This window comes from Corylus avellana, chromosome ca5, assembly GCF_901000735.1.
Source record: "Corylus avellana chromosome ca5, CavTom2PMs-1.0".
Lineage (NCBI taxonomy): Eukaryota > Viridiplantae > Streptophyta > Magnoliopsida > Fagales > Betulaceae > Corylus > Corylus avellana.
Window position 1 is genome coordinate 1,844,988 of NC_081545.1, and position 17,986 is coordinate 1,862,973.

The following is a 17,986-nucleotide window of genomic DNA, read 5'->3' on the forward strand; positions in this document are numbered from 1 at the left end:
ACTGTTGGAAGAATCGAGTTTGTTTGACTCGTTATTTCTGGAGGGTGTTTCAAATTCTGACTCTGTATTTGTTTTTTGCCTTGCTGACGATCCAATATGAACAACTTTGACGATCAAAGAATCAGTAAAAATAGATGGCGATCATGGAAGGAGTCAAGGAAGTCTGTTAACTTTATTTTATTTCTAATCTATTATAAATTGACGATTGTGATGAGCTAAGAAATTATATAATTAGGCTATGAATGAGTATTTTAGACATGTGTTTTTTAACTAGTAATGAATGAGTAAATCTATCTATCTATAATCTATTTAATACAATGCGATACGACTGTTATACAATTGAAATGACGTTACAGTTAAAATCCACTCGTAATTTTTTATTTCACGAGTGCTAATCCAATGTTTGATACTGTCGTATAATATTCTACTAAACATCACTACTTTTAATAACTCAAAAGACACAATACTTTTAAAGACATTCTCTAATCTTGAACCTTTCTCTTTGTATGTTTAGTAAAATTGCATAGAGTAAGTCCATGTGGTAAATGGGTGGACTTCACATAGGTCCACTATGTCCTTAACAAGGGCAGTTGTCTTTCAACTCTTGTTGATTGAGACCAACACCATGCTGGTGCACTTTATACAAAAGTGGCTTAGCCACAAGTCAGAATTCTGGCCCCTTCTTGGTCAATATGGTCCTAGACTTTTATATCTCCTAGTGGGATGATCTGCTTATCAATACAAGCACTTGACAGCCCCTACAATATAAGATAGGCCAAGCCCCAGCCTGAAATCTGTGTGAATTTCAGATTATGATTACAATCTGTGTAAACTATTAACAAATCAATCCAAACACCTAATACATTTCAAAGCATTCTCTAATCTTGAAACCAAATATTGCCCATGCAAATGAATTTTTTCAAAATTAACTTTTTACCCTCAAAAAGTGTCATTTATTGTTGAAAAATATAATTAAGCTTCCGAACTGGGATTTGGCTTATATGCTGTTATTAAAATAACAGCATGTATGCTGTAGTTGAATCAACTGTCAAGATTTAATTTTTCAAAATCTCTTTTTCATTTTCTCTCTCTTATTAAATGCTTATAAATGTAAGTTAACTTTAAAATTCAATCTTGACCGTTGATTCAACTACAGCATACATGCTGTTATTAAAATAACAGCATGTAAGCCGGATCCTCTGAACTGTTACTCTCCAAGCTATCAAGTATGATACTTAGATAGGTCAAACTATCATTCTTTATCAAAACAGCCCCTCTATCAACATGTACATTGAATGTGACCACCTTAAGGAAATTCTTTCCAAAATACCCCAACTTGTGACCCTTACAGACCTACTTTAAAAAAGAGCAAAGTTGAACAAATTCAGAAGGGTAGCCGAGCCACCCCTAAAGGTGGCTGAACCACTTTCAAAACAGACTAAAAGCACATAAATTGAATTCCACCGGTCTCAAATGTACACACAATCAAACAAGTTCCAATGGTCTGGTAAACACAAAAATCACATAGGTTTCTCATTGAAAATTTAAGTGGGGAATTGGTTTTATCAACTTAATCAAACTGTTTAATGTATCATTGAATTTAGAAAATTTACCATTGAGGAGTCCAAGATTGAAATGATTTTAGATTTCAGTAAAATAGCTTAGCATATATTCGGATGGAATGAATTTCCTATGGCAGAACATGTTTTTTTTGTGAGTATACGATCTACATTGAATGTCCCCTTACTTTCCTTGTTCATGTGGGTTAGATTGCACGTAGGCTTGAGAAACATGTGATGCTGCCAAATATTGTCTTTCTGGAATGGTGAATGCTAAGTGTTCCCATGTTCGTAAAATTAGGAGAACACAAGAAAAACACCTTACATTTCTCTTCTGAAATACTCTATGCTTTTCTAGCTTGGTGTGTTATTACAGTTTCACTACAATCCATATTATGATTTGCATCTGCACTATTCACAAGATCTGCTTGGCTGGCTAATGTTGTAGAGATATCGTTAACACCCTCCCCCGCTTTTCGGTGACATCCTATACTCACAGGAAAAACAATTGGCAATATCCAGCAACCTTCGAAGGTGGTGTGGAGATTTGAAAAAGATAACATCAAACTCGAAAAATGGTTTATGATTTAAAAAAAAGTTTGTGTCAACTAAAAATATTCTTAGTTTGACCATGATTTTTGGTCATACCAAATACTGAAAAATAAGGATAACGTTTTTGAAAAAACATTTTACATCGAAACAACATAAGTACAAAAGAGAGGTCATCCAACCAGAACTAGGATTCTCTCTATTTCATTTAAACTTGAGAATATCCAGTTAGTTATAGTGGAGGAGTATTTTTATTCTTAGATCAAAAAGTGAAAAGACAAAATTATTCTTCCATTATAACTAATTGGATATTCTCTGATTCAAATGAACTTGAGAGAATCATATTCCATTCAACCAGTAGAACATATCTTACAAATCCAAGCGCAAAGTAAATGGGCTTAAGGCCCAGTACAACATATTTGGCCCAAAAGCTAAATAAAGGTGCCTCGGTAAAGAACCCACAGTATAGAAACAAAGTTGACTTTTGAATCTGAGACAAGGGTTGAGCAAATTCATTGACTCGCCGCCAACCGAGCGATTTTCGACCGAGTTTTGATCGTAGCCGACCGTGACCGCCTAGATGATGGACGGGAGGCGGCATGATTTTTTTTGTTATTTTGATTTTTTCGGTGTGGTAGGGGCGAGAGAGGTTTTTCTAACCGAATTGGCTTCACCGACCGACTTTGCCGACCAATTTTTCATTTTTTCACTTACCAACATTACCGACTGCTATTACCAACCGATATTACCGAAACCGACATTACCGACCCCCATTACCATTCGGTGATATAACAAAAAGTTGGCGGAATAAGTCGGTGAAATTTTTGACTTTACCGACATTGTCGGTGAGAAATGTGAAAACACAATTTTTCTACCGAAACCGACGTTATGGACCGACTCTCGGCCCTTACAACATAAGTCTACCCGTACATCTCTGAGGAGTCAATTGGGGTCAGTGGGAAAGATGAACGCGTAGGGATGGGGATGCAGGACAATCCTCATTGCTGAGTCAAGGCGTGGGTTTTTTCTTGGTGGCTACGAAGTGTGAACGTTGAACATGAACTGGTTTCCAAAAAGCTGGTGTGGAAAGGGAAATACTTTTCTAATGTTAGAACTAGAAGGAAGCACACTTCCGTACTCTTTCCTTGATTGCTATGTATTTTACTGATTCTTTGATCGTCGTAGTTCTTTAAACTAGACCATCAGTAAGGCAAAAACAAATTCTAGAAATAACCAGTCAAACAAACTCGATTCTTCCAACAGTATTTAACACCCTCCTTCCCTTCCTCTATTTCCCTCACATCTCCTCTTGGGAATCTGGCCGTAAATTAAAGTTTTTGATCCAAATCCTTGAAACCCAGATAGAGAAAATACATTAGGAAACACTTTCAGTATCATCTGCAACGTACCCAGAAACAGAGAACTTGTTTTTCTTGAGGATTTGATCTCTATGCATAGGTCAAAGTTCACCAAAATGGGAAAAGGATTGACAACTTTGTTGCTTTCTTGTGTTCTGTTCTCTCTATGTGCCTCATCGTTTGCTCAAACCTGTAAGAGTTATACTTTCTCTAGCAGCAACAGGGTATACAGCTCATGCACAGACCTTCCTGTTTTGAGTGCTTTCCTACACTGGAGCTATGACCAATCAACCAGTAAAGTTGACATTGCGTATAGACACACAGGAGCCTCAACTTCGAATTGGGTTGCTTGGGCGATCAACCCTTCAGGACAAGGAATGGTAGGAGCACAAGCCCTTGTGGCCTATCAAAACTCCAGTTCGGCCATCCACGCATACACATCCCCAGTGAGCGGATATGGAACTACGCTGGCAGAGGGTTCTTTGAGCTTTGCGGTTTCAAATCTCTCTGCAACATTTGAGAATAGCGAGATGACGATATTTGCTACACTGACGCTTGATAGCAGCATGACAACGGTGAACCAAGTCTGGCAAGAAGGTCCTCTGAGTGGAGGTAGTCCCAGCAGCCATGATACCACTTCGAGCTCAGCCAATATGCAATCAGCAGGCACTCTGAATTTTCTGAATGATCAGGCGACAACAACGTCTGCAGGAGGTGTAGTCACTGCAAGGCGTCGAAGACAGAATGTAAGCAATTCAATCTTCAAGGCCCTTTAATTGGATTTCTACAATATATTCATATAAAGGTCTAATTTTTTGTATATTTGGATTGAATATTTTCAGGTTCATGGAGTGCTAAACGCGGTTAGCTGGGGGACTCTGATGCCCATGGGAGCCATGATTGCAAGGTACCTAAAGGTGTTCAAGTCAGCAGATCCTGCATGGTTTTACCTGCATATTGCTTGCCAAACTTCTGCCTATGTTATTGGGGTTGCTGGATGGGCAACGGGTCTAAAACTAGGCAGCGAAGCCTCTAGTGTTAATCAGTATGATACTCACAGGAACATCGGCATAACCCTCTTCTGCCTTGGATCACTTCAGGTACTCCATATTTTCATGCACCTACACTAATTATCTTCATCATTTAGACTAGTAATTGTCATATTATGAGGCCAAGTATGAAGCAAATTATCGAAATTGTTTGTCATATTTGGATTAGTGTTGTGAGTGAGGCCTTATCTTGCCAAGAATTTCAAGTTCTTTTCCTCTCTGTCCTTTCTGCATAATGCCTATTTTTGTCCTAACTAGTCTGCCTATGGCATTTTCCTTCATCTATGCTTTATAATTTGTGTATTGTAGCTTTCTTACATTTGCTTCACATGGCTGTAGGTGTTTGCCCTGCTTTTGAGGCCAAAGAAGGATCACAAATACAGGTTATATTGGAACATCTACCACCATTCTGTGGGATATTCTGTCATTATCCTAAGCATCATCAACATATATGAGGGATTGGAAATCTTGGACCCTGAGAAGAAGTGGAAGAAGATATACACCGGAATTCTGATTTTCTTAGGCATCGTTGCCGCTTTATTGGAAGCTTTTACTTGGTTCATTGTTATCAAAAGGAAACAGACGAGCTCTGTGAAGTACCCCGATGGGAATGGAGTGAATGGCACTAATAGCTATGCTGCCAGAACTGAGAATGGGGTATAGTTTATAGATGAGAGACTAGGCCTTTTCCTTCCTCAGATGCCTCACTAGCTTATTTTTGTAGGCTTTTACAACATGGGTGGGGGTATTTGAATGTCATGTATGTTTGAGAGAGTTTTAGTACCTTCTTTTGCTTGATTTTTTCATTCACCTTGTAGCCATTTATGAGTAGCTTGTTGCTTAGACAGTTTGATAGTGCGTGTAATTCTTTACTGTAGTATATATTGATGGACTTCATGTTTCTGATATTGTCTTTCGGATTGACTTCTTTGTGGGCTTTTACAAGTAGGATCGAGGGTTCTTCTAATACAAGTCCCTTGTATTTACTGAGGCAGGATAGGGCTATCAATTTTTAACATTATTCATAAACTTAATACGAACTCAACATAAAATTAACGGATTAGTATTGGACTATCTATTCTGTTTAGTTAAATAGGTCGACTTATTATTGACTTTTATCGTCTTATACTTATACCTTGACATGAACCGAATTCAACACACGAATATGAATTACCATCCCTACGATTGACCAAGGCTGCGTGTTTGTGTATGTCACAACCTGAAAATGAAGGGTGTTGTCACTCTACTCTTGATTTCAATTGATGAACAGTAAGGAGATGTTGAACACATAAGTATTTTGGGCTAATAGTATGGACCATTTGTCAAAAGACTGAAGCAGGCTTCTTTCTTTGACAGTTGATGTTAAGTTAAACAGCAACATTTAAGGCAAGAGGTAATGGGTCAGGGTGTGCTTCGGATAGGGCTTAAACTAAAATCTGTTGAGGTGTATGCTTTCAAGGTTTCACTAAACCAAATGGGCACGTGAAATATCTCTCTTGCAAAATTTGCTCCACAAGCAAGTTAAGCTTGTTTGGAGTTCGCTGAGAAGGTAAAGAACAGCAAATTTTAAACATTTAAATATAGTTTATTAAAAATTTAAACAATTTTCAAGCTGAACCAATATTGTTTTTTTGGCTGCTACAACCAAATCTTCTCACAGCTTTTCCAGCTCCCATGCTCCCGCACTTGGATTTTCTTCTAGATATCAATTAATTATTTTATTTTATTTTATTTTTTTTTAGGGTTTGGCTCGAACCACCCCCAGGCCAAACGGGGTGGCCGGCCACCCCCCTATGGGATGATTTGGCAACCCCAACGTTTGTTTTTCTATTTTTATTTTTTTTTAATTTATTTATTATTTTTTATTTAAATAAAATATGACGTGACACCCAAAAATTCAAGTACCACGCCATGTGGTGTCCACGTATAAGAGTGACGTGGCGTTCCGTTAAAAAACTTAACGGAATCTTGATAGAGGTATTAAGTGGGTTTATTAACTTATTACAGGTACCATTTGTGATATTTTTGAAAACCTAAGTGACAATTTGATTTTGGTGCAAACCATAGGTATTGGAATAGCATTTAACCTTTGATTTAGAAGGAAATAATGGGGCAAAAAATTAATAATTACAAAAGATTTTATGAGGAAAAAAATGGTAAAGACAAATTATTATTATTTATTAGTAAATTACTTTTTATTTTATTTATTTTTTATTTTTTACATGTCCACACAAGAAGGGGATGATATTCAAATTAGTGACTTTCGCTTCATGAAGTGTAATTCCGACCGATTGAGCTATCTTGAGAACTTATTAGGAAATTACTATTACATAGGATTGGCCCATGAAAAGCAGCTCAGTGAAAAAATTTTTTTTTTGCACTGGGCGTGCCACGCCCGCGCGTGCTGCCAATCAGTGCTCCTGAATATATATATATTTTTTGTCAAACTCACCAAAGTCTACCAACAAAACCTTCGCCACACAAACAAATTCCATCCACCCAAAAACACGCGGCCTCTCTCACAGTGAAACTGAGAGACAGAGCCAATGTTCATTCTTCACAGAATGGCCATGGCCGCCTCCAACTCCTTACTATCCACACCACCCCTCAGGTCCTCCGTCTCCCACTTCCCAAAACGCCTCGTTTCCATTCCCACTTGTTGTCAACACGCGAACATGAAGAAGAAGAAGAAGATGCACACAACGGCTTCTTCGGTCATAGCCACGGAATCGTCTGAGTCTGCCACTCTGTCTCAAGACGACAACGTAAAGACGAAGAAGACGACGACCCAGAATGAGAAAACGGACAAAATCGTCCTCCCAACCAACGAGTCATCCGAGAAGCTACTCAGAGTCCGCCACACGGTAATGTATAATGCCAAATTTCTCACTTTGTGGGTAATTCTGCCAAGTTTTTGAGCTGGAAATTATGTTTTTTTAATGTGTCATTATTGTTTGGGTTCAATTCTATATGAATTTGGATTATGTGTCTTTGATTCTTATTTTAATGTGACAAAATGGTTTCTAAGACAAATGGGTTCTCCTTTTTGTGTTCTCAAAACGCATAAAAACGTTAACTTTGTATACGGTTTTAGTGCTTTTGTCTTAGCATGAATAACACATGAATAAACTTCAATTCACATCTTTCCTTTGTTATTTGAGTTTAAGTAATTTATTCATGTACTATTATAAGTAGGACTAGGACTCAAATTTTCTGTTTTATTGTGTGTGTGTGTGTTTTATTTATTTATTTTTTTTAAAATGGGAGTTATTAATTTATATGCATCAATATAGTGTGCGCATGTAATGGCCATGGCTGTTCAGAAGCTCTACCCGGATGCAAAAGTGACGATTGGGCCATGGATAGAGAATGGTTTTTATTATGATTTTGATATGGAGCCGTTGACTGATAAAGACTTGAAGAGAATCAAGAAGGAGATGGTAAGTATATTAGCATACTCATATCATGACTACCTTTTTCTTGTTTACGTTTTGTTTTTTTGGTCTTTCTTGAACTTATAGAATGGAAGCTTAGAAGCTTTGGAAACTATTCATTAGCCTATCGCTTCAGGGTACAGAATTTATTTGTTACATCATCTGTAGGAACGGATCATTGCTAGAAATTTACCGCTTGTAAGAGAAGAAGTTACCAGAGATGAAGCTCAGAGAAGAATAGAGGCTATCAATGAACCTTACAAAATGGAGATCTTGGAAAATATTAAGGAGGATCCCATCACCATCTATCATATTGGTATGGTTTGTCACTGCTTTTAATCCTTGCTCGCCATGTCTTATGTGCTTTTCTTAAAGAGTTCCACTAAATTCTGCTTTTGAGCACTTATAGAAATTCTGAGTTCTTTTTATGTGAAATCAACCTTTCTACAGTTTAGGTTTGAAGCTTTCTTCTTTGAAAACTCTCTCTCCTGTAGTTTTTCTCTGCATTCATGTATTATTCTTATTGTCATTGACACTGGATGGTATGATAAGTAGATCGTAGATTTTCTGGCTCATCCGAAATCACCAAGGTGTGAAATGCTAAAGTAAAGTAGCATCGTGTTGAGCGACTTATAATTAAACAGAAAAGAAAAGATAAGCAAATCTCTTGAGCAAGTAACTTAATCAATATAGCCATTCCGGGTGGACGTGTGATGTGCTATGCAATCTGCACTATGCTAGTTTAAGGTTCCTGTGCTCTGCCCTCAACTTTGTGTGACTGCCTGCTCGGTGTAACAAGGGCATGCCATGTGTTGTTTCTTCAAGTTCATGTGATTTTTCTCGAAAACATGTTTTATGTTTGGTGCAATGAATTAGCATTCAATTGTGCCTGCTCGCTGTTCCTCACATGGAAGTTTTCCATCCAATGGAAATTCTTAGATGTGTTTTTCTAAGATTGGATGTAACATTTAGGGGCCTTGGCTATTCTGTACCTTCTCATTCGTTGGCTGAGAGTTTTTGAAGGCTCTAATATAGGCCAATTGTGGTGCCAGAGAACTAAATCTATGCTGAAGTTTTTGATTTGACTGGTTGACTTGCGTAGCTTCTGCATCACATTGCAATCAATAGCATTCAAGGGTTAAATTATTGTAAGGATGGATATACAAAGATGATTGTGGGGAAGCAAAACGAAAGTGAGTATGGGTGTGCTTAGTAAAATAATTTTGGTGGTTGTAGTTGCTCACAGTGAAATAATGAGATATTGAACTGAGAATCTTAAAGAGAAAAACCAATTTAGATACATTTAACAATTAGTAACCGTGGGAATTGCTGTTCAATTGTGAGGGAAAGACACTATATATTGTTATTGATTAACATACTTGTGTGCAGATACACATCCTTGCACACTGCACCTGAATATATTAGCTTAACAAGGAACTAGAGAGTAAGTCCTTCACTATGGCTGCATGCGTATATGTTTTCTGGTTCATCTTTTTCTCTGCTACTGTTGACATTATAAACTAGTAATTATTTGGGAAAAATATAATTTAGCCTCCCAAACTACCAGTCATTTCTATTTTAGCCCCCTAATGTTCAAAAAGTAATAAAGTAGCCTCCCAAACTACTAAAAAGTTGCAATTTGGCCATTCCGTTAGTCAACACTGTCAAATTGGATGGAAAATGCAAAACAACGTCATTTTTTGAGGTTAAGTTACTAAAATGCCCTTTTGAAAAAAAAAAAATCAATTTAAAAAATGCCCCCCAAAAACGACGTCGTTTTGAGGGGAAAAAAAAAAAACAACAAAACGGTGGTTAGGGGTGGCTCGCCGGCCACCCCATATGGCCTATGGGGTGGCCGGCGAGCCACCCGATAGGCCATGGGGGTGGCCGGCAAGCCACCCCTAAACCACCGTTTCGTTTTTTTTCCCTCAAAACGACGTCGTTTTGGGGGTCATTTTTTAAATGGATTTTTTTTTTTTTTTCTTTCTAAAAGGGTATTTTAGTATCTTAACCTTGCCAAAACGACGTAGTTTTGAATTTTTCATTCTATTTGACGGTAACGACTAACGGAGTGGCCAAATTGCAATTGTTTGGTAGTTTGAGGGGCTACTTTATCACTTTTTGAACATTAGGGAGCTAAAATAGAAATGACTGGTAGTTTAGGGGGGCTAAATTATATTTTTCCCTAATTATTTTCTTCATTTCTTCCCTGTTCTTGAACTTCTTTCCACTCTTTGTTATACTATTTGATTAATTTTTTTTAAAGGAATATTTGGCTCAGTTAGACTTGTCAAAGTATAATATCTTTTTGATTTGCTAAGAGAAAGAGGAAAATAGTTGTTGTAGGTTGTGCAGAGTTTGATTCTAATTGAAATAGCATGCTGTGAGATTTGAACTTATCTAATATCTTAAGACATTGTATTCTATACTCTTTTCAGGTAATGAATGGTGGGATCTTTGTGCTGGGCCTCATGTTGAATCTACTGGGAATATTAACAAGAAGGCAGTTGAACTTGAATCTGTTGCTGGTGCTTATTGGAGAGGGGATGAAAAGAAACCTATGCTGCAGAGGATCTATGGCACTGCATGGGAGGAGGAAGACCAATTGAAAGCATACATTCACTTCAAAGAGGAGGCTAAACGCCGGGATCACAGACGCCTTGGCCAAGATCTTGATCTGTTCTCTATACAGGTGCTCATTCCAAATTGTATTGCAACTGTTCTATGCTGCTTGTGCAGATTGATTAGTTATTGTTTCTATCTAATTTGATTTTGTGGTTAGATTGCTCTTGATGCACATTTGAAATATTGTATTTAATGCTTTACTTTATCGCCTACATTTATGCAGGAAGAAGCTGGTGGTGGTTTAGTGTTCTGGCATCCAAAGGGTGCTATTGTGAGGCATATAATAGAAGATTCATGGAAAAAAATACACATTGAACGTGGTTATGATTTGTTGTATACTCCACATGTGGCCAGGGCAGATCTTTGGAAGATTAGTGGTCATTTGGACTTCTACAAAGAGAATATGTATGATCAGATGAATATTGAGGATGAACTTTATCAACTTCGACCAATGAATTGCCCTTATCATATTCTGGTTTACAAAAGGAAGCTTAACTCCTATCGGGACTTTCCTATTAGGGTTGCTGAGTTGGGAACTGTATATAGATATGAATTATCTGGAAGCTTACATGGCCTTTTCCGTGTAAGAGGCTTCACCCAGGTACATTATCATTTACAGTCCGTCTGTTCTATGGTTTATGGTGACTTTAACATCACAGAACAGGTGGATAGTATTTCATCCTCCTGTTATCACAAAATGCACGATATTAATGATTTGGTTTAAGCTCGGGATCTCTTTTTGCAGGATGATGCACACATCTTTTGTTTAGAGGATCAAATCAAAGATGAAATCAGGGGTGTCCTTGATCTTACAGAAGAAATATTACTGCAATTTGGTTTTAGCAATTATGTAGTCAATCTCTCGACAAGGCCAGAGAAAGCTGTTGGAGGTGATGATATATGGGTGAAAGCAACATCTGCCCTTAGAGATGCTTTGGATGATAAAGGGTGGAGCTATGAAATTGATGAAGGTGGTGGTGCCTTTTATGGTCCAAAGATTGATCTTAAGATTGAGGATGCTCTTGGAAGGAAGTGGCAGTGCTCAACCATACAGGCAATTTCTAAACTCAATATCTGCAGAATTTCATGTGCATCTAGATTGGTACCACTAGGCTGTCTGTATGTGGACACCCTGAACTTCCAGTAGTTCTTATAAAATGCTTCGTTTAGGTTTAAAGCATTATTTTGAATTATATAAATAACAGGATTGTTTTACTTCTTTTACTCGTCTCAAAAAAAAAAAAAAAAAAAAAATGAAAGAAAGAAAAATAATAATAATAACAGGATTGTCTAATTGAATTAATCTTTTCTCTTTTGCAATCTTTACAGGTGGATTTTAATTTACCACAGCGATTTGACATCACATATGTTGATTCGAACTCAGAAAAGAAGCGGCCTATCATGATCCACAGAGCAGTTCTTGGATCCTTGGAGCGATTCTTTGGAGTTCTCATTGAACATTATGCAGGGGATTTTCCATTATGGCTTTCTCCTATCCAAGCTCGAGTTTTACCAGTTACAGACACTCAGGTATATACAGCATTTACCCATTAGTGTTTCTGAATTTCAGAATATATTGATTTAGATTTATTGAGTGTTTTTTGTTGTCTATGCAATTTGAGTTGCCCTATTTGAATTTTCCAAAGAGTCTGGGGGGGAGGGGGAGGTGTTGGTGGTGTGTCATTTTGTGAAATTCTAAGAAATAACTATATCCCATCATTCCTTGTGAGGACTAATGTGTTCTGATGGCTCCATTAGAGATGTTGAATATGTGCAGTAGATAGAATACATTTTACATTTGTACCTTTTTAGTTCCCATAGGTTGTCGAATGAGCTTTCAAGTGAGTAACAAAGAAATAATCGTATGTCTTTGCACAGCTTCAATACTGCAATGAGGTGACGAAGCAATTGAAAGCGAACGGTATTCGGGCTGAAGTTTGCCACGGTGAGCGGTTGCCGAAACTCATTAGGAATGGAGAGAAGCAAAGAATCCCATTGATGGCTGTTGTGGGTCCCAAGGAAGTTGAAATGCAAACTGTTACAGTTAGATCTAGGTTTGGTGGAGAGCTTGGGACAATGACAATCGATGATTTTACAAGCAGAATCAAGTCTGCCACTGAGAACAGAACTTTTTTCTAAATTTTTTTTCTTCTTCTAATAACTGAGAACAGAACTTCATTTTGAAGTATTTGTAGCTGGGAGAAGATGGCATCTTACTTAGCTTGAGGATGTTTGTGCCAATAGATGAAAAACAAAACAAAACAAAACAAAACATAGGTGGAACAATCATGTGAATAACTAGAAGCAAGTAATTGTGTGCATGAATATATTCTTCGAGCACCAAACCATTGTGTGCGTTTGTTCTTTAGTAATCGTTTTGTTGGAATGTGGATTGAAGAGTGCCTGAGGATGGCAATTTTTTTTGGAGGAGAAAGGAAAATGATACCAATTTATACACCATTTCTTTCTTTCTGTTTTCCATGTGCACTGACAGCTCTCTGTTCCCGGCTATTAAAACAGCAAGCCTGACTAGACATCATCAGTACGCAGCTTGCAAGATAACCAAAACATTAAAAGAAAATAAGATTACAATACTATTAAGCCAGAACAGTCATTACAATGCAAGAAATTAAAACTAAAATAAAAAGGGAAATGTATTTAAATAGATTCGATCTCGTAATTTCCAAAAGGCCGAGGAGAAGGCTGCTTTGATGGTGGTGTATGATGCAGTTTGATGAAAAAACCTGTTGAAAATAAGAGTGCACTGATGATAACTGTGTAGTCTGTGTTGAAGCTATTGATGAAATTACCTTTTCACAAAAGAGAAACGCCGTGTTTAAAGGTTTTTCCCGGTATCATGCTAATTTTTATTTATTTATTTTTTATGTAACATACCGGTAAATGTAATATCATGCCCTTTGTTTGTATTGAATTACACTACCAACAATTAAAAAAAAAAATTACATTTACAGAAATTAATATGGAAATGCACCAATTGATAAAGATGGAATGATTATCTAATGACATCCCCCAATTCGTCCTTGACTGAAATCCAGGGACAGCTTATAAATAAACCTACCCTCGACAAGGTATCCCTCCATTGACAACTTAAATCTACTGTAATAGTGATGATAGTAATTAATTAAGTGATTAATCTTGATATATAATATTATAAATGCGCTCTTTCGTATAATTTAGTGGAAAAAATTGTAAAATTAGTCCATGTTGTTTATTTAATTTACAATTAGCTCAATTTAGTATTCAAATGAATTTAGAGGTACTTGAGGTATGTCAACAAAAAACAATTTACTCCCTACAATCAAATCCCGTCCACTGACTTAACAAATTTCGATAGTGTGACACTAATGGAATCTGTTAAGTCAAAATGACACTATTGAAATCTGTTAAGTCAGTGGACCAAATTTGATTGTAGGAAGTAAATTGTTTTTTGTTGGCATACTTCATAGACCTCCAAGTTCATTTTGATACGTTTCCAAGAGGTAGCTCAATCAGTTGAAGACCACACCTTATAAAACAGAGGTCTCTAGTTCGAATCCCTCTCTTGTGTGGATATGTAAAAAAAAAAAAAAAAAATCATTTTGATACTATATGGTGGTAATTGTAAATCAGGCAAACAACAACGATTGGTTTTGTATTTTTTCCTAATTTAGTGCTGCAAAAATTTAACCATTCTGCCCTAAACTAAACTAATTTGTAAAGCTCCTAATTAATTCCATAAATGTCGATTTTTTTTTTTTTTTTTTTGTTTTGTTGGCCACTTCTCCCTTCATGGAAAAGCAGCCATTTTTTGACAAAGAGAAAAGCAAGGAATAAATTTCAGTCGCCATATAATAGGACATAAGCTGTTCATGTGGAGGAGGTAATGAAGGCTAAATATTAGGACACAAGTTGAACTAATGCCATGCAAAGTCTTAAGAGGCCTTGCATAAAATTAGGTAGCCATCGGTTGACAGTTTCAATGGGTGTTGAAGTATAAATAGCTTGAACTCCAGAGGAGATTTTTCATAATCCTTGCAGACAAGTTTCAACAGAAGAAAGAAGCAAAAGAACACGATGGCTATGGATCATATGAACATCGCTACAATATCCTTGCTATTGCTGTTGGCATCCACTGCCCATATTGCCCAATCTGCTGACTTTGATGTTCAGAGTTATGGAGCAAAGCCTGGTGCGGATATTGCTCAGGTATACATTTACAATGCAATTCTTGTTCTTCATTTCTATACAAAAAATGGCTACTTTACTTGACGTGATCATAGCTAGCAATACTCACCTACTGGAACCAATGACACGAGCGGCTTAGACGGTAGGCCTGACTCGGGAGTTAAAATAATCTCAGATGCTTCTCACTGCGGGATTCGACCTTGAGAGCTAGCCTCCACCAAATAAACCCGATCGAATTCCATTAAGATATGTTTTTGCAGAGACTTGTTGCTATAGTCTCATTGTTGTTTTTGGTTATGCCCTACAGGCTTTGACAAGCGCTTGGAAAAAAGCATGCGCAGCAGGAGGTTCAAGTAAAGTTGTGATTCCAGAAGGCACATACAAGTCAGGCCCAGTGACTTTTGAAGGTCCATGCAAGGGTCCAATTGAGGTTCAGCTTGACGGAACCCTACAGGCCCCAGCAGACGCCACCCCGCACAAGGGTGGAGGTTGGCTAGTTTTTTTGCGTGTCGAGGATTTCACTCTATCAGGCACTGGAACACTAGATGGCCAAGGAACTAATTCTTATAAAGCAAATCATTGTGGCCCAAACGTCAACTGCGATTTATATCCCACGGTAAAATTCTTTACGAACTCACGTGACAGTATATAACTTGTCGTTAAAATTGTAGTAACCGTAGCATCACTCATCTTCTTATTTGCACGGTGCATTTTCTCAATTTTGTATATATATATATATATAATGACACTTTCAAGTATTAATCAAGTGGTCCTAATGTCTTTGTTAAATTACTACTTATTTTGAAACTCCCATTTAATAAGTGAGGCACGTATAACATGCATGTAAAATATTTAATTAAAATAAGAGGTGGATGACAAAAATAAGATTCAAACTTAAGATCTTTGCATTTGCATGTTAATTTTAAAAGCTTAAGCTAATAATAGAAATGAAAGAATTTAATTATTTAATTTATGTTCTAACGATCTTTAAAAATGAAAAGAGTTTAAGGCTCGACTTCATCACAAATGGAGTAGTCACAGGCATTACATCCAAGGATGCCAAAAGTTTCCACATTAACCTTTTCGGATGCAAAAACATGACGGTCGAACATGTTACCATCACTGCACCCGCAACAAGCCACAACACCGATGGAATCCACATTGGACGTTCATCTGGGATCACAGTTGCTGACACGACCATAGCAACTGGTGATGATTGTGTCTCCCTCGGTGATGGAAGCCAAGATGTTACTATCCAAAGAGTTAAATGTGGACCCGGCCATGGCATCAGCATAGGAAGTCTTGGCAAGTACAAGGATGAACAGCCTGTTTCTCAAATAAAAGTTCTAGATTGCACCATTACCGGCACGACGAATGGCGTAAGAATCAAAACATGGCCTGCCTCCGCCGGTGCCGGCACCGCAAGCGGCATAGTTTTCAAGGGCATTATAATGGATAATGTCGCCAATCCTGTCATCATCGATCAAGGGTACTGCCCATACGGTCAATGCAAAGCACAGGTATGTAAAAAAAAGGTCTCAGAGAAAGTCTAAACGTTATTCTCCAATCACTTTGCTGTTATTAATCTTACGACCTTCGTTTTCGATGTAAATAAACAGAGAAAAAGGTACTAATATCATATTTTTGTTGGTTTTAGATTCCTTCTACAATTAAGATAAGCGATGTGACCATCCAAGACATTAATGGGACATCAGCAACTGCAAAGACAATCCAGTTTATCTGCAGTAAGGGCGTGCCATGCGAGGACGTGAAGGTTTCAAACATTGACCTTACGTACAAGGGAAGCGAGGGAACTGCTAAGACCGTTTGTGAAAATGTGAAGCCCACGGTCACCGGCACGCAGAACCCTCCTCTTTGTCCTGAAGGCGAGTAAATAAGCTGCACGAGCAAGAAGAAATACAATGCTTTTTCAAACATATGCAGCAAATCTGCATGCATCCTTTTAATATAATGAAAATTTTGACAAGTCAAATAATAATGTAGATAGCAATAACATTATTATGCAATTGTATCTCTTCTCTACTTCTGGTACACATGCATCGAATTTGTTCCCTCTTGAAGTTCTCAATAATATTATTCAATTCTCCAGAAACGTTATGCAAGAGTATTTACAGTTTTTTTTTTTTTTTTTTTGACCCCGCATTGATGGATCTCATGACATATGAACGTTTTGTTTATTGAACTATAAGCAACAAGGGCTGGGAACGGGTCGGGTCGGGTCGGGTTTGGGGGATTCACACCCGACCCACATATTGCGGGTTTGGATTTTTTTTCGACCCGTCACCCGAGCCCAATGCCCAATATTCGCGCGGGTCGGGTATTTGCGGTGCGGGTTTAATAATTGCGGGTCCTGCGGGTCTTGCGGGTCGGGTCGGGTTTCTTGGTATGACATTTTTTTGTAAATTTTTTTATTCAATTTTTTGGACTAAGCCCAAAAGGCCACACCTATATGGGCTTTTTCTATTATTTTTAAACCAGAATATGGGCTTTTTGTTGGGTCTAAGCCTAAAAATGATATTTTGGCTTTTTGTTGGCTTTTTTTGGGGCTTTCAATCTTTCATAAAAATTATATTTTGGGTTTCATAAAAATATGGTTAGCTTTTTTTTTTTTTATCAAAAAGATGAGGAAAAAAACAAACCAAAAAATTACTTAACACCCATAGTTTATAATTACATCAAAGCAACAACAAAAATTCATTACTTTAAACTAAAAGCAACAAAATGCAACTTAAGTAAAATGACTAATCATCCATATTACAACTTCAATTTCAAGACCATAATGCAACTTCAAGTCAATGAAGTCACTAATCTTTCTCAAGTAACTTAAAAAAGATGAGGAAAAAACAAATCAAAAAATTACTTAGCACCTATAATTTATAGTTACATCAAAGCAACAACAAAAATTCATTACTTCAAACTAAAAGCAACAAAACCCAACAAAATGCAACTTAAAGTAAAATGACTAATCATCTAAAATGCAACTTCAACTTCAACTTCAAGTCTAGAATGCAACTTCAACTTCAAGTCACTAATCATCCTCAAGTAAATTCAAAAAGATAGAGGAAAAAAATAAACCAAAAAATTACTTAACACCCATAGTTTATAGTTACATCAAAGCAACAACAAAAATTCATTACTTCAAATTAAAAGCAACAAAACCCAACAAAATGCAACTTAAAGTAAAATGACTAATCATCCAAAATGTA

The 17,986-nt window shown here is 37.1% G+C and overlaps 3 protein-coding genes across 4 annotated transcripts; all 3 read left to right on the forward strand.

Moving 5' to 3' along the window:
• Positions 1-3,441: 3,441 nt before the first annotated feature.
• Positions 3,442-5,363, forward strand: LOC132182820 (cytochrome b561 and DOMON domain-containing protein At5g47530-like). The gene is made up of 3 exons (XM_059596169.1): positions 3,442-4,212; positions 4,309-4,566; positions 4,855-5,363. Exons 1-3 carry the CDS (start codon positions 3,559-3,561, stop codon positions 5,176-5,178), a joined length of 1,236 nt encoding a protein of 411 aa, XP_059452152.1. The 5' UTR covers positions 3,442-3,558; the 3' UTR covers positions 5,179-5,363.
• A 1,629-nt stretch (positions 5,364-6,992) lies between these two features.
• Positions 6,993-13,034, forward strand: LOC132182907 (threonine--tRNA ligase, chloroplastic/mitochondrial 2). Of its 2 annotated transcripts, none has more exons than XM_059596274.1 (8): positions 6,993-7,379; positions 7,809-7,955; positions 8,118-8,265; positions 10,388-10,641; positions 10,798-11,175; positions 11,320-11,628; positions 11,904-12,104; positions 12,453-13,034. In XM_059596274.1, the coding sequence occupies exons 1-8, from the start codon at positions 7,062-7,064 to the stop codon at positions 12,711-12,713; spliced, it is 2,016 nt and encodes a 671-aa protein (XP_059452257.1). In that variant the 5' UTR covers positions 6,993-7,061; the 3' UTR covers positions 12,714-13,034. The 2 variants fall into 2 exon arrangements, with proteins under 2 accessions (XP_059452257.1, XP_059452258.1); XM_059596275.1 differs by having other exon boundaries at positions 7,297-7,384.
• A 1,585-nt stretch (positions 13,035-14,619) lies between these two features.
• LOC132182718 (exopolygalacturonase-like) lies at positions 14,620-16,887 on the forward strand. Its single transcript, XM_059596040.1, has 4 exons — positions 14,620-14,780; positions 15,067-15,375; positions 15,761-16,279; positions 16,417-16,887. The coding sequence occupies exons 1-4, from the start codon at positions 14,649-14,651 to the stop codon at positions 16,651-16,653; spliced, it is 1,197 nt and encodes a 398-aa protein (XP_059452023.1). The 5' UTR covers positions 14,620-14,648; the 3' UTR covers positions 16,654-16,887.
• Positions 16,888-17,986: the final 1,099 nt, after the last annotated feature.